The 17202-nt window shown below is 43.3% G+C and overlaps 1 protein-coding gene across 1 annotated transcript in view; it reads left to right on the forward strand.

Moving 5' to 3' along the window:
• LOC132827258 (protein PML-like) overlaps window positions 1-17202 on the forward strand; it is an 89428-nt gene that overhangs the window by 27620 nt on the left and 44606 nt on the right. The window contains exons 8-10 of the mRNA XM_060843881.1: window positions 3748-3803; window positions 4872-5076; window positions 7156-7952. Of these exons, the coding sequence (XP_060699864.1) occupies window positions 3748-3803; window positions 4872-5076; window positions 7156-7952 (1058 nt within the window). The remainder of the gene's footprint in view (window positions 1-3747; window positions 3804-4871; window positions 5077-7155; window positions 7953-17202) is intronic.

The following is a 17202-nucleotide window of genomic DNA, read 5'->3' on the forward strand; positions in this document are numbered from 1 at the left end:
TTTAGTGTCACATGCTGGGAATTCTGGGACATTATGATTGGGCGCTTTTGAAGAGAGGGTCTGAGCTGAGGTCTCTGTCTCCCAACAGGCGTCTGTATCAGTCTGGTATTAGACTCAAATAAATAGACTTTAAAATGTCAGATTAGATGGAGAGAGTGCTCCGTGATAAGTAAGAGTTTAGATTCCTGCTAGGTTTCCCCTGTAGAGTTTGGCGAACATTCTTTTAGGTGCTCATGTACTAAATTGATGTCAGTTGAGGTGAGCTCTTTGGAAGGAAGCTGTTTGCACTGTTATGTAAACTCCTCACATTCAGCTCCTGTAAAGTTCTCATAGAGTTTCCATTCAATATTCGCAATGTAAATGAGTTATGTTAACTCTTTGAGGGATGTTAATTTTAGCTGCACCTGCTTTCTCAACTAAAGGAGTTCAATCTGATAAAAGATAATGAAGAGCAGGAAATTTGTTCAGAGGAAACATTCTTGGCACCGTGATTTATAATCTTAGTGAAGTGAACTGAAGTGACAGGAGCAAATGTGTAATGATATTGATGCTGTAGAGGAACTAGTGGCAGATATAACTGATATAATAAACTGATATAATGGCTGAGACCTGGTGCCACCTCACAATTTTATTTAGAGTTGACAAAATGATTCGCATTCTTCCATTTTCATTAAGGCTTGATCTTGTCACTGGTGCCTAATCCCTGATTGTGTCTGTCATATCCCAACCGTCAGCATAAAAATCTTATCTGAGCTGAAAATGTGTTGCTGGTTAAAGCGCAGCAGGTCAGGCAGCATCCAAGGAACAGGAAATTCGACGTTTCGGGCCAGAGCCCTTCATCAGGAATCTTGATGAAGGGCTCTGGCCCGAAACGTCGAATTTCCTGTTCCTTGGATGCTGCCTGACCTGCTGCGCTTTAACCAGCAACACATTTTCAGCTCTGATCTCCAGCATCTGCAGACCTCACTTTTTACATAAAAATCTTATCACAAGATTGGGGACTGGGGAAGAGTTCAAGTTAAAAATAAGGGCTGTCCCATTTAAAACAAATGAGGAGAGATTTTTATTCCTCTGAGAGCTACAGGTCTTTGGAGCTACCTTTTCCAGGGAGTGGTGGAGAAAGAGGCCATTCCATCTTTTGTTTGGCAAAGGTAATTAGATTTTTGACTGCGATAACTGATGTCCAGCAGCCACAATTACTTTCCTATGCATCAGGTTTGACTCCAATCAGTAGAGAGCTTTCATTCTGATGCTCATTGATTCCAGTTTTACTAGGTGGCTGAGATGTTGGAGGGGATTTACATGCATTTGGAGAGGCAAGAACCGATTAGCACTAGTCACCGTGGTTTTGTGTGAGGGAAATTGTCTCACTTCCTTGGGTTTTATTTTGAAGAACGTGACCAAGAAGACAGATAAGGGCAGAGTGGTAGATCTTGTCTACGTGAACTTTAATAAAACCATTGACAAGGTTCTGCATAGTAGACTGGTTAGTAAAGTTAGATCAGATAGGATTCTGGGAGAGCTTGCCATTTGGATACTTAATTGGCTGATGATAGGAGACAGTGTGCGGGGGTGGCAGGTTGTTTTTTTGGACTGGAGGTCTATGACCAGCACGATTCCATGGGGATTGGTGCTGGGCCCACTACTATTTGTCATTTATATGAACTTATTTGGATGAAAATTTAGGAAGCACGGTTAGTACTTTTGTAGATTACATCAATTTAGTATTATGGTGGACAGCGAAGAAGGTTATCTAAGATTACAAAAGGATCTTGATCAATTGGACCAGTGGGTCAAAGGAGTGGTAGATGGAGTTTAATTTAGATAAATGTAAGATGTTGCATTTTGGTAGGACTAACAAGGGCAGGACTTATATAGTTAATGGCAGGGCCCAGGGCAGTGTTGTCGAACAGAAACCCAACAGTTCAGGTATGTAGATTTTTTGTAAGTTTTGCCACAAGTAGACAGGGTGGTAAGTTTGCTTCCCTTCATTGCTCAGACTATTGTGTATAGGAGTTGGGACAGGGCGTGGTTGAGGCCTCTTCTGGAATACTGCGTGCCGTTCTGGTTGCCCTGCTATAGGGAGGATATTATTAAATTGGAGAGGGTGTAGAAAAGTTTTATGAGGATATTACCAGAACCGGAGGATTTGAGTTTTCAGGAGAGGCTGAATAGATTGGAACTTTTTTTCACTGGAACATAGGAGGCTGAGGGATTTATACAATCATGAGATTATAGATAAGGTGAATAGCAAAGGACTTTTCCCTAAGGTAGGGCAGTTCAAAACTGGAGGGGACACTTTTTTGTGAGAGGAAGAGAGATTTGAGGGACTGGAGGAGCAACTTTTTCACACACTGTTTGTATGTGGAATGAACTGCCAGAGGAAATGGTAGAGACAGCTACAGTTACAACATTTAAAATACATTTGAAAAGGTACATGAAAAGGAAAGATTGAGAGGGATATGGGCCAAGCACAGGCAAATGGAACTTTTTTTTTGGGAAACTTGATTGGCATAGATTGGTTGGACCAGAGGGTCTTTTTCTGGGTTGTATGACTCTATGATCCTTGATGCCACATTTGGTCAAGTGTGACTTGATGTCAAGGGATCCTATTTAAGGGATTCTGTGATCCTATTTCTATACTTTCATGAGTCCCTGTGTCAACTAGTGTGCTACAAAACAATGAAATGTTGTCCTTGAAATGTATTTTATATTTGTTCATGGATTGTGGGCATTGTTGGCTAAGCCAACGTTCATTGCCCATTTCTAATTGCCCTGTGAAATTGAAGTTTCTTGACCCACCAAGGTCCCTATGGTGTAACTACACCCACACAACACTGTTAGGGAGGGCACTCAGCAATACCAAAGGGACGGTTGATATATTTCCAAATTGGGGTGATGAGTGGCTTGGAGGGGACTTCATAGGAGTTACTACTCCCATGCATCTACTACCCTTGTCCAGGGTGTAAAGAGGTTGAGATCTTGGAAGGTGGTGTCTGAAGAGCCTTGGTGAGTTGCTACAGTCCATCCACATGTTGATGTGATGGTGGATAGGGTACAGATGTTAAGCTGCTTGAGTGCTGTTGGAGCAGCATTCCATCCAGGCAAATGGAGAGTATTCCCTTGCACTCCTGACTTGTGCCTTGAATGACCCAAAGAGTCATTGTTGAGTGAGCAAGTGCTATACATTGAAAGAAGTGTACTTGGAGGGTATTGGGTTTTAAAGGCCTTCAGAGGAAGAGAAAATGGTGAGGGCAGGGTTGAAAAGGCTCATTTCACTGAATACAGGATGAAGGTGGATTTTGGGGATAATGGGCCGCAGATAGATGAACAGAAGAAGAGGTGATTTTGCCTGCTTGGAGGATGGCTGCTCTAATCAACCAGCATTAGCTGTGACCCAGGAGTGCAAGGCAAACAAAACTGAGTCAGTATTTAAATCAGTTCTCACATTTTAATAACATCTGAGATCAGTGCACCAGATAGATCCTGCTTGTTGCCATACGGGTCAAAAGAGTACGTCCAGACACGTGCTTTCTCTGGAGGAGGTTAGCTTTAGAAAAAATAAGGTGAATGTTTAAAAGAAAACACTCGAGACTTATTGACAGTCTTAGATTGAGGGACTTTTGACCTCGTTGGTAATAAACCACACTATAAGGAGTACACTCTCAAATTATATTGAATGAGTAAAACGTGGATCAAGCAAAAGTAATATTGAAACTAAGCTGACATTTTATTATTTTTACATAGAAAAAAGAATAAAACTATCTTCTGAAAACAGTGAATACAACAGGGACCCCAATGAGGTAAGAGCTTCCTCAGCAAATGTAACTGTTTACACGACAGAAGAGACCTGCCATGTGGGTGGAATGGGGGTCATATCGGTTTATAGCTCAGTGGGTTCACTGTGGTCCTTGTGTAAGAATACTCTAGGATATAGTCCCAGTTAAGAATTTGTTGGCCCTGGAAGAATGAAGCCAGTGTATATTGGGACTGGTTCAGTAAGATTAGGGATCTTGGGGTCTATGTTCATAGCTCTTTGAAAGTTGCCACTCGGTGGATAGAGGTTGTAAGATGGCCCATGGTGTATTAGCGTTCATTAGCAGAAGAATTGAATTCAAGAGTCGTGAGGTGATGCTGCAGCTGTACAGGACCTTGGTAAGGCCACATTTGGAGTACTGTGTGCAGTTCTGGTCGCCTCACTTTAGGAAAGATGTGGAAGCTTTGGAGAGAGTGCAGAAGAGATTTACCAGGCTGTTGCCTGGAATGGAGAATAGGTTGTACGAGGATAGGTTGAGAGTGCTAGGCCTTTTCTCATTGGAACAGCGAAGGATGAGGGGTGACTTGATAGAGGTTTATAAGATGATCAGGGGAACAGATAGAGTAGACAGTCAGAGACGTTTTCCCCCGGGTACAACAGAGTGTTACAAGGGAATATAAATTTAAGGTGAAGGGTGGAAGGTATGGGGGGGGATGTCAGGGGTAGGTTCTTTACTCAGAGAGTGGTGGGGGCATGGAATGCGCTGCCTGTGCGAGTGGCAGAGTCAGAATCATTGGTGACCTTTAAGCAGCAATTGGATAGGTACACGGATAGGTGCTTAAGCTAGGACAAATGTTCGGCACAACATGGTGGGCCAAAGGGCCTGTTTTGTGCTGTACTGTTCTATGTTCTATGTTCTATGGTTCCTGGCCTGAGTAAATGGGAAGGTTTACAGTGGGTTGGACATCCAGGTGGAAAATCACCCTCCAAAAAGTAGCAATGCTTGAAATGAATGGAGCTAGCAAAGGGGTAGCCAAGAAGCATTGATGAGGCTCCATGTAAACTGGGAGAAGACAGGAATTGATAACATCAATATTCTCTACATCATTTTCAGGACACATTTTCCCATCTGTCTGAAGTGCAGAAAGAGGCATCTGCAGCTAGTGAGACCATCATGTCATCTCCTCACTGCTTGGGGCCAAATCTGTTGAATCAGAGCATTGATGATCGATGTCGAGATAATGCAGCACAAATTCACCTCAGTCCGGAAATGGGGGGAAGTCCACTGGTGTTTTTCCAACTGCAGACCACAGGAATGGGTGAGAACATTGATCATGTACAGTTTCCCTTTCTTTCCTCATTCTGAACACTGGTTGATGTTCTGGATTGCAGCATTTGGGAGTCTGTTAGTTTGGGTTGTTCTTATTGGAGTTATTCAGGGATATGGCTAATGGGTGAATGTAAGAACAGTAACAGCCTGTTTAGCTGTTCAAGTATGTTCCACCATTCAATGACTCTGCTGTTTAACCCCAGACACCTGTCTTTACCCTATATCCCTAACTGTCTTTGGTTAAAACTCTATCAATCTCTGTTTTAAAATGAACAATTGGTCTAATCTTGATGTCCATTTGCAGAGTAGAGTTCCAAACATCTGCCCACTTAGTGTGTCCAAATGTTTTCTAATATGTGATGATCTTGCTCTTTAACAGGGTTATTTTATCCCTGTTTTTTTTTCCCAAGAGTGGTGCTGAAATGGCTAACAGAAACTGCTTAAATCAACAATCAGAGAAGGCCTTTAGGTTTCTTTAAAACAGTTCTACAGTGCAAGGAGAGTGGCCAATTAGATTAGATTACTTACAGTATGGAAACAGGCCCTTCGACCCAACGAGTCCACACCGACCCGCCGAAGCGCAACCCACCCATACCCCTAACCTAACACTATGGACAATTTAGCATGGCCAATTCACCTGACCCGGACATCTTTGGACTGTGAGAGGAAACCAGAGCACCCGGAGGAAACCCACACAGACATGGGGAGAATGTGCAACTCCACACAGTCAGTCGCCTGAGGCGGGAATTGAACCCAGGTCTCTGGCGCTGTCAGGCAGCAGTGCTAACCACTGTGCTACCGTGCCACCCACAAAATTCTCCCAGTTCAGGTCTTTTTCTCGTTTGATTTGTTTTAGTAGGCAGTCAGAAGACTCCTAGTAGCAGAGAAGCTGTTACTGTTTAAAAAAAGGTTCCATGCTTTAACAAATGTTTCTTGCCTGAACTCATCTCTGCAATCTCTCCTGCCTGTAAGAACCTGAGTTTGCTTTTAACAATTGCCAAGGGGCATGATTTCGGGATGTTGCAGGATTGGAACAACTCCTTTAAGTTGCAATATTATGTCAGTTGCATTTTCAAATAAGTTTTTCTAAATTTTGTTTTCTTTTGTTCGTGTTTCAATCATAGTGTTTAGATAAATTGTTTTGCTTAAAGCTGAGTGGTTTGACCAGCTACATTACTCCTGGTATAGCCACTTCACATCTCCCTTTTAAAATAAGGAAATGTTAGGGTGTGGGCTACCTTCTTTAAATGTTTTGAGGAGGTCTGGACTTGTCCATAATAAAATCATCTGGAAATTTTTGACTCCAATTTTCAGACCATGCCCCCAGTCCAGAATCCCTACCCAAAATTTAATAGTTTCTCTCTATCTACCATATCTATTCCTTCGTAAGATTAAACCTGTTCAAATTAAATTGTATAGACAGTCACCCAAGGCTGGAATCGAACCGGAGTCCTTTTGAATGCCTCACATTTAAAATTCTCAACTTTATGTTCAAAAAAACTCCATGGCCACACCCTTCCCTATTTCTACAATCCCTTCCAGCCCCACAATCTTCTCCGTTAACTGTAGAGGTAAAAACAATGACTGCAGATGCTGGAAACCAGATTCTGGATCAGTGGTGCTGGAAGAGCACAGCAGGTCAGGTAGCATCCAAAGTGCAGCGAAATCGACGTTTCGGGCAAAAGCCCTTCATCAGGAATAAAAGCTCAGTTAACTGTGTCTGCTGATTCTGGTCTATGCATCCATCTGGCCATGCACTCCTTTCTCTTCACCCTCTCGATGTTTCTCATGCCATCTCCAAATTTCACCTCAAACACTCCCAGGACAAGTACAGCATAGAGTTTGTACAGTAAAACTCCCTCAGTGCTGTCCTCCATCAAACACTCCCAGGACAAGTACAGCATAGAGTTTGTACAGTAAAACTCCCTCAGTGCTGTCTCCATCAAACACTCCCTAGACAAGCATGGCATAGAGGTAGATAGAGTGAAGCATCCTCTACAGCAGAGTTGTTGCTGTTGTGTTAAGTGATGTCACTAACACACAATATGTTATTTATAATTTGTTGAAGGGGGTGGTGATATTATTCAGCTGTCGGCAGTGAGTGGGGAGAAGACCTTCAACAAGTACATCCTGCCCAGTGAAGCTGTGTCAGCAGGAGCTGCCAATGTTACGGGAATACAGGTCGTGGATGGAATCTTGTACTTAGGAGGGGAGCCTCAAACAACCTGCAGCATCCAGGACGCCATGACAGCTTTCCTTCAGTTCCTGCAGTTGCAGGGGAGGCCTCTGTTAGCAGGCCACAACATTTGGATCCGTGACTGTCAAATCATTTACAAGGCATGGGAAGATCTCTTCATGAAAGATCAGTTTGCCAGGTGTGTGACTGGATTCCTGGATACCTTATGGTTGGCCAGGTATCTTGTCCCCAGGTCAAAGGTCAATAACTATAAACTTAAGAATTTAGTCGCTGCATGTGTTAGGGAGTTATTTATTTCCAAAGGGCCTCTGAGCAATGTGAGGGCCATGCAGGAGCTGTATTCTGTTCTAAATCCTACACCGGGACCAATTCAGAAGAGTCAGTTTACCCTGTCTCAACTCGAGTGCAGAATATCCCTGCAACCACTGTTCAATCAGCAAATGATATCCCGCCTGGTTGCTGATAATCTGGCTTTTGAGGGAATCAGCCTGCATGTCCTGCAGCTGACTCACACCAATAACCCACAGTCTGGTCTGTATGACCTGCTTCATGCTTGTGTCAATCTAGGCCTCTCGAATCTGCTGCCAGTTGTGAATAAAATTCGGTTGTATCTTGAGCAGCAGAGAGGGAAACGCAGATTCTATCGGAGTCTAATGAGGAGTGTAAAGGTGGAAAATGAGTAAATCGGCAGCCGTGATAAATGTAACTCTTGTGGGAGGTCACAGTCATTTGATTAGGCGTTTATGGAATGTAGTGAGCTCCTGTTATGTTGTCTGTCTGTAGAACTGCACTCTGCAGTCTAAGACCACTTTATCCGTCCAGATGGCCCACTCCTTTAATTTATGTTCTAGGGTCAGTTGTCCAGACCGTGTGGCCTTCGGGTTGGAAAGTTCAAGCTCAATTTGTACCTCCGGTCAGGGCAGAGGTGGAGAGAATTGGCCTGCGTTCCTGCTCATTGTATCTATCTTTGTGAACCCTCATGTTGGAGAGTGCATGGTATGCAGACATTGCTGACGAACACATCACTGCATTTGATGTTTGCTTGAGATGTGTTTTGATAGCTCAATGACCTTCAGAACATTGGTCAAACTGCTCAGTGTACCTGCAAAGTACCTGGACACGTTGGTTCACTTGCCTTCCCCCTGTTCTGCTCTCTTCCAAACCTCCTCAGAAACTGAGCAGTGGGATGAGGAGGGCTGGGAGTCTGCATCAGGGAGGCCCCAGATCTTGTCAGGATCCCAGAATCTGACCCAAACTGAAGGATCCGTTTGCATCATGACCCTTGCTTCCCTTTTTCCACATCAGTTAAGTCTCCTCCACAAACTATTTGGGAAGATCAGTCAGGCAGCCCTTTGGTGTGTGGACCTTGAGTTGCTGACATTGCAAAAGAGAGGGTCCAGGATCAGAAAATACAACTACTGCAATGTCCCAAGTTTGAGAAATATCACAGTCCTCAATTCCTTGGGCTGAGATCACATTGATTACTGGTCAGTGAAATTGAAGCAGGGTCAGTGTGAGTGTATGTAAGTTGGTGAAAGATTGGAGGGCATGAGCACCAGTATGGAGTTACTTATTCCATGTAACTGGAAATCCTCACATGCCCTAATGTTGGGGAGGGCAACCCATATTACATTTTCTTGGGAAGGTTCGAGTGGCTTGTTTAAATGCTCGTCTCCTGTAATTTTATTTTTCACAACTGGGCATCCTCAGTAACCTAAAGGGGCTGACTTGTTTGGGATCTTCCTAGTTGTGATGTGGTCACACAGCTTAGAGGTAAGTTTGTTTTGGAGATGGGTGCACAGCGTTTCTAGGCAATATTCTACTCTTTCACTAGTGAATACTGAAGTAAAATATTCATTAAGGACCTCCCCTACCTCCTCTGACTCCAGGCACAAGTTCCCTTCACTATCCCTGATCAGCTCCACCTCACTCTGGCCATCCTCACAAAAGTATAGAATGCCTTGGTGTTTTCCTTAATCTTATCTGCCAAAGCTTTTTCATGCCTCCTTCTAGCTCTCCTGTGTCCATTCTTCAGTTCCTTCCTGGCAACCTTTATAACCCTCTACAGCCCTGTCTGATTCTTGCTTCCTCAACCTTAAGTAAACCTCCTCCTTCCTCTTGACCAGTTGTCACACATCTCTTGTCACTCAAGGTTCCTTCACTCTACCATCCTTCCCTTGCCTCAGTGGGACAAACCTACTTAACACTATCAGCATGTGATCCCTAAACATTTCTTTTGTGTATTTCCCTGAATATCTGTCCCCAGTTTATGCTGCACAGTTCCTGCCTAATAGCATTGTAATTCCCCCTCCCCCAGTTAAATACTTTCCCATACCATCTGCTCTATCCCTCTCCATGGATATAGTAATGGTCAGGGAGTTGTGATCACTGAGTGAAATGCTCTGCCACCTGACCTGGTTTGTTGCCAAACACCAAATCCAATATGGCCTCCCCTCCACTCAGCCTACCTACACATTGAGTCAGGAATCCTACCTGGACACAAGTGACAAAATCTGCTCCATCCAAACTATTTGCACTAAGGAGGTTCCAATCAATATTAGGGAAGTTAGTCACATGACAACCTTTTACTTCTGCACCTTTTCAAAATCTGCCTCCCAATCTGCACCTCCATGTCTTTGTTGCTGTTGGGGGAAGGGTCGAGAGAAAACTCCCAGTCAAGTGTGTGCTCCTTTCCTGTTTATGACTTCCATCCATACTGACTCAGTAGACAAACCCTCCTTGACGACCTCCTTTTCTGCAGCTGATACTATCTCTGATTAGCAATGCCACTTTCCCACCTCTTTTACCTTCCTCCCTATTCCTTTTGAAATATCAAAAACCCTGAACATCCAACAAACATTCTCGCTCCTGTGATATCCAAATCCCTGTAATGGCCACAACATTGTAGCTCCAAGTACTGTTCCATACTCTAAGTTCATCCAGGGAGATACTTCATCTTGATTGAATCCATCAGCAGGAACACTCTGGACATGGAGCTGGTGTGAGGATCATGCTTGGAATGCCACTCAGAATATTCTCTGCAGACAAATCCTTTCAGGCATTATCTGTCGTGTTACCAGTCAAAACTTATCAAATCAATTGTGGCTATAGACCAATCCCATAAACTGACTTTCAGTGCCGTATAGCCACTTAGTGCAAATAGTTTGTAAAGTGATTAATCAATTCCACCTCTCTTTTTTGAGTTTGTAACTCTGTGTAAAGATTTATCGTGATGAATTTCAAAATGGAAACTGTCAAATTTATGTTTTACAATTTTTCAAAATAAACCTTTTTCATGAAATTTTATACACGTAGTTTGATGTTCATTCTAATTCTCATTTGGATCATTGGGAGCATTAACTGGTTATCAGTTTATTACTTAGAGAAGGGGCTGGTTATAGGTCACACTTTCCTTTCCCTCTTATTCAGTGACCATATTGGGAATAAATATTTTTCTATGCCAATGTCTGTGGAAGCACTCTAATGTGTTACTGAGTAAACATGTATTAATGATTTCTAGAGCCTGAAATGTGCAATCTTTCAAAGCTTAGAATTCGAAGCCATCAGAAGATAAGGGGATGGATTGGAAGGGGCCACACTCCCCTGTTGCCTGCAATGGAGTGCAGTTCCAATGTTTAATGTGCTTGTTCTCCAGTTACAAGTGGGACAGTTAAGGCCAGTATTTACTGTTGAGCTCTAGATTAGATTAGATTAGACTTACAGTGTGGAAACAGGCCCTTCGGCCCAACAAGTCCACACCGACCCGCCGAAGCGCAACCCACCCATACCCCTACATTTACCCCTTACCTAACACTACGGGCAATTTTAGCTTGGCCAATTCACCTGACCCGCACATCTTTGGACTGTGGGAGGAAACCGGAGCACCCGGAGGAAACCCACGCAGACATGGGGAGAACGTGCAAACTCCACACAGTCAGTCGCCTGAGTCGGGAATTGAACCCGGGTCTACAGGCGCTGTGAGGCAGCAGTGCTAACCGCTGTGCCACCGTGCCGCCCACTAATTGCCCTTGAAGATGGTGTGAGTTGCCACCTTAAATTTCTGCAGTCCATTTGCTGTAGGCGTGCTCAATGCTCTGCTCTGAGGAAGGGAGTCCTGTGATTTTTTTTACACAAAATCCCTGAAGGGATATTGATGTCCTACTGTTTCAAGTCAGGATGGTGAGTGGTTTGGATGAGAACTTGTAGCTGGTGGTGTTCCCATGCAAGTGTTTTTTTCATTCTAGATTTCAAGGTTGTGGGATTGGAAGTTGCTGTTGAATATGGCTTAGTAAGTTGCTGTGGTGCATAGTGTAGATGGTATAACAGTTCACTGCTACTATCATCTGGTGGTGTTAGGCGTGTTGCTGATCAGGTGAAATGGAGGTGCTAGTGTTAGATTGGGATGGACAAAGCCCGAAGTCTCTCAACACAAGGTTATAGTCCAACAGGTTTATTTGAAATCACAAGCTTTCGGAGTGCTGCTGCTTCATGTAGTATCACGTGACTTCTGACACTTCCAAGGTGATGTCAACCTACTTCAGTGTTGTTGGAGCTGCACTCATCCAGCCAAGTGGAGGTTATCCATCACACTCCTGAGTTGTACCTTATTGATACTAGACCAGCACTGGGGAGACAGGAGGTGAATTACTCACCAAGGAAGGGAAGCACAGAATGCAGACTGAGGATAGAGTGAAAAGGAATGTGTACAACTTGAGAATTTAGTGCAGCTTGGATTTTTATGGTAATTTTTTTGTCAAGTTATCATTTAGTCAGACAATCAGAATCTGACTTAGCGTTTTAAAACTATAGCTAATTGAAATGTCTAGTTGAAGAAAAACTGCCTGGCAGTGATTATTTGTCGATCAGTTGATAGTAACCTGAGTTGGTGTTTATTTCTGTTGATTGAAACTAGGGTGTGAGTCATCAGTACTCCGTGCAAACAGACCGGTTTTGCAATGGAGACAATGAGGACTGAATGCAACATAGCAATGAGTGTTAGCTTGGGCATATGGTTCAGAGAGGTTACGAGGAGTTCCTTTTAATTGTTTTTCCGCTATGCCTTCAAAAGCTGTTGAATGTGCAAAGGCATTAAATAAGTAACCAGTTAAGTGGTCCATGACTTTTGAGATTGTATTACTCGAAGTTTAAACTAGTACTGGGGAGATTCAAGTATTGCTTTAAATTTGTAGCTCACCTAGTTAAATTACTTAATATAGATAACATTGTAATAATATTTCTAACTTGAAGTCTAATTAGTTAGATAAAACAATACAGTTGGCAGGATATATGATGTGTTGCAGCTGTAGTTATGGACAAATGTGACCCACCTCAACTACATGTGCAGTGACTGCTACTGCTGCAGGAACTTCAGCCCAGAGTTAATTAGCTGGAGCCCGAGTTCAGACACTGATGCTTCAGGGAAGAACAAATTATGTGACTGTTAGCTCCAGGAGGTATTCCCACCCCATGAGGGCTAGAATCTTCTGATTGATCTTTTGTTTAGAAACAAGAGGATGTGTCTGTCAGACCCAGAAGGTAGAAATGGAGCTGGGAGGGAGATACAGAGAATTCTCCACTCCTACAGTTCTATGATAGGTTTGCAGTTATTGCAGCTTGTGTGGTTGAGAGTGGGGAGGCTGAACAAACCAATGATTATTCACCATTTACATAGATGATTTAGAGTTGGGGACCAAAATTTTTATGGGTGACACTAAGATGAGTGGTAGAGCAAAGTATGCAGAAGACTGTGAAACTTTGCAGAGGAATACAGATTAAGTGAGTGAGCAAAGGTCAGGCAGATGGACTACAATGTTAATAAATGTGAAGTCATCCATTTTGGTCATAATAACAGTAAAAAGGAATATTATTTTGAATGGTAAAAACAATTGCAGTGTGCTGCTGTGCAGAGGGACCTGGGTATGCTTGTGTGTGAATCACAGAAGGTTGGTCTGCAGGTAATTAAGGTAAATGGAACTTTGTACTTCGTTGCTAAAGGGATTCAGTGTAAAAGCAGAGAAGTTATGTTGCAGCTGTATAGGCTGCTTGTGAGGCCACACCTGGAGTACTGAAAGAGGTTGTATGAACATAGAACATGACAGCGCAGTACAAGCCCTTTGACCCTCAATGTTGCACCGGCCTATGAAACCAATATGAAGCCCATCTAATGTACACTGTTTCATTTTCCATATGTTTATCCAATGACCATATGTTTATCCAACTGTTGCAGGCAAGGTGTTCCATGCCCCTACTACTCTGACATCTGTCTTATAGCTATCACCCCTCAATTTAAAGCTACGTCCCCTCGTGCTAGCCATCACTATACAAGGAAAAATGCTCTCACTGTCCACCTTATTTAATCCTCTGATTATCTTATATGTCTCTATTAAGTCACCTCTCAACCTTCTCTCCAGCGATAACAGCCTCAAGTTCCTCAGCCTTTCCTCATAAGACCTTCCCTAGGCAACATCCTAGGAAAACCCCTCTGAACCCTTTCCAAAGCTTCCACGTCCTTCCTATAATGTGGTGACCTGAACTGTATGCAATATTCCAAGTGCGGCTGTACCAGAGTTTTGTACAGGTGCAGCATGGCTCTGAAACTCAATCCCTCTACCAATTTTGGTCTCCTTTCTTGAGAGAAAGGATGTACTGGCACTAGAGGGGCACCTAAGAGGTTTGCTAGATTGATTCCAGAGTTGAGGGGGGTTGGCTTTTGAGGAGAGACAGAGTAGACTGGGGTTGTATTTATTGGAATTTAGAAGAGTGTGGAGGGATCTTGTAGGAACATATAAAATGATGAAGGGAACGATAAGATAGAAGTAGAGAGGACATTCCTACTGGTGGGTGCAACTAGGACAAGAGGACATAGCCACAAAACTGGGGAGTAGATTTAGGACTGAGTTGAGAAAGAACTTCTTTACCTAGAAGGTTGTGAATCAGTGGAGTTCCATGCAAAGGGAAATAGTTAAGGCTTCCTTGTTTGAATGTTTTTTTAAAGCTAAGATAATTTTTTGAACAGTGAAGGTCTTGAGGTTTCTGGCGAGAGGGTGGTGAGTACGTGGAGCTAAGGCCACGAAAAGTTCAGCTATGATCTTATTAAATGGCGGAGGGGGCTTGAAGGGCCAGATGGCCGACTCCTGCTCCTGACTCTTGTGTTCTAAACTCAACCACTAAATGACATAGTGTAGGGAATCATTCACGTCCAAGGAGAGGAAAGAAATATGGTTCTAGTAGGGAATAGCATAGTTAGGAAGACAGAGAATGTTCTCCATGGTTGACAGTGACAGTCCAAGGTCTGTGGTGCCCTGCTGTTGCCCAAGTTCAGGGCGTCTCTAAAATGAAGAGGAACTTCAACTAAGAGGCTGTGCTGAGCTAATGTAGATGCTACTATTATAGTTGTACTGGAACAGCTTGGTTAGTGGGAAATCTAGCTTTCTAGCAGGGCAACTGGGATATTGTCAGGACCCATAAACTGCCTGCAGCTGTTTCTTGACACCAAATAAAATGAAGTTAATTGGCTGAAAACTTGTGACTGTGATGCTAGGTATCTTAGACCAAGATGGATCATCCACTCAGCACTTATAGCTGAAGATATTGTAAACGCTTCAGTCTTGTTTCTGCACTGATGTTCTGGGCTTCCCTCATAGTGGAGGATAATTATGGAAATGCCATCCCCTCATCCAATGAGTTGTTGGATTTTCTGTCACCGTCCATGACTGGATGTGGCAAAAAATAATAATTCTTGGAAATGAATGTACTGTCTACACTGGACCTGCATTTTGAAGTATACAAGGTGGGTTGGACTGGTATGTTTCATTTACCAGTTGCACCAGTTTTTTCTTCTGCATTTGTTGATTTCATCCACTCTTCATAGGATCACTTTTCCCGATCTGTTGCCTGATGCCACTCCTGCACTCAACATTGTGAACAAGTGTTAGCCCCTGGCTGACTATAATTGATATCCCAGAGTGCCATTAGAAAAGAATCTCAATTACTGTCCACAAGGGTAATGCAATCCGAGGAGGCTGATCCAATGGTTTCAATCTTTACAATGAAAGTCTGTGTAAGCGCACTGTATTTATTGTTGGTGGGGGAGAGGCAGATTTGGTGGAGGATACTTGGTTTTGAGGGGGGGGAGGGAGGGAGGGGAGTGGTGGAGGCAGGGTGGTTTATGAAAGATCAATAAGTTTGCTGGTGGGGAGCACTGTTTGAGAACTACTTTTGAGGGATCTAGCCCGATCTGATGATTAATTGAAACAGTGTTCAAGTTTGTATTCTTTTGGAATTAAGTGGAGTGGGTGGGGGGGTGGGGAAGGAGTTATACCGAAAGAATGATTAGAGAAAAGTTAGTGGCTCTAACTGGGACATAGCTATTCAGGCTGGTAGTGAGGGACTGACTTAACAACTGCAAATCAATTGAAGGCTGACTGCTAGAAAGTTGGGGAGTGTGAGGGCTGAGCTCACTGACTTGGCAAGTTTTTTTTTATATCTGGAGCACACAACTGGAATTGGGAAGGAAGAAGGGATTGGAGTTAGTGATACATTGAATCATCAGTTTGTCTTGTTGGTGACATTGAAAGGTTAACATGGTCCTAGCGAGAAAGCAAGATTGGAGAGTGACTGGTGTAGGGATTGCTGTGTTGATATAAAAGGAGGGGTTTTGGGAGGCAGGGGGTGGTGAGAGCGCAGGAAACTCAAAGGGAGATGACAAGATTTTAAATGGAATTTTAAAATGTTGCAGGTGAAAAATTATTCATTGCAAAGGAGGAAAACCATGAAGACAACTGAGAAACTTGGAATGATAGGTGACTGGGATCTCTTGGACCAGGATTTTAAATAAGGTGTGAACTGTGCATGCTTAAAGGATAAATTGCCAGAGGAAAAGGGGGACAGAAGGTGTGCTTCAGAGATCAGAGCTACACCACCACAGTAACAATGTGTGACATCATGTGCATCAAGTGGTGGATGGTTCAAATAAAATCATCTTTTTCAATAAAAGTATATATTTTTTTAAAAAGTGATAAAACCAAGTGGAAGAAGCTTCTTAAAGGGAATGGTATCACCACCAGTTGTCAACTGCAGACTGAGTGTGTTCACAAAAAGCTCATGGACAGCGATGGGCTTATTCACAATTGAAGCTACATTCTGGGCAGTGTTCTGGAGAGGGACAGTGAGAACAGACACAGTGACAGATCCACATGGTCAGAGCGGGGAAAGGAGAGATCAGCCCCCCCAGCAGGTGGGGAGGTCAGGGTGGAGGGAATGAATAGGATGCAACTTATTATTTGGGTGGCTGAGTGGTTAGCACTGCTGCCTCACAGTGCCAGGGACCTGGTTAGATTCTGTGTGGAGTTTACACATTCTCCCCATGTCTGTGTGGGTTTCCTCTGGGTCCTCTGTTTTCCTCCCACAATCCAAAGATGCGCAGGTCAGGTGAATTGGCCATGCTAAATTGCCCATACTGCTAGGTGCATTAGTCAGGGGTAAATATAGAGTAGGGGAATGGGTATGGATGAGTTACTCTTTGGAAGGTGGCTGTGGACTTGTTGGGCCAAAGGGCCTGTTTCTATACTGTAACGAATCTAATATAATCAACATTAAGAGGCAGCAGCACCAAATGCCTAAGTGGGAATTATAATGATTGATGCACAGAGGAAGGCTGTAGGATTTTGGAGGAGGAGTCAAGCCTGCAATGACAGCAGGAGAGCGGGCAAGTTGACAAATGCTGAACAATTGGGATGTGTGGGGGGTGGATTAGCTAATCAGTGGAAAAGAGGATTAAAGGGAAAAGAAAAAGGAAGGAAACAGGAAATGGAAGGAATGAACTCAGCATTAGAAGCCTGAGCAAAAATAGAAAAGGTAAAACTACACTAAAAATGAATGAAGTTATAGATTAGACTGGGATGGCAAGAAATGAAATAC

Source organism: Hemiscyllium ocellatum, chromosome 24 (assembly GCF_020745735.1).
Source record: "Hemiscyllium ocellatum isolate sHemOce1 chromosome 24, sHemOce1.pat.X.cur, whole genome shotgun sequence".
NCBI classification, from domain to species: domain Eukaryota; kingdom Metazoa; phylum Chordata; class Chondrichthyes; order Orectolobiformes; family Hemiscylliidae; genus Hemiscyllium; species Hemiscyllium ocellatum.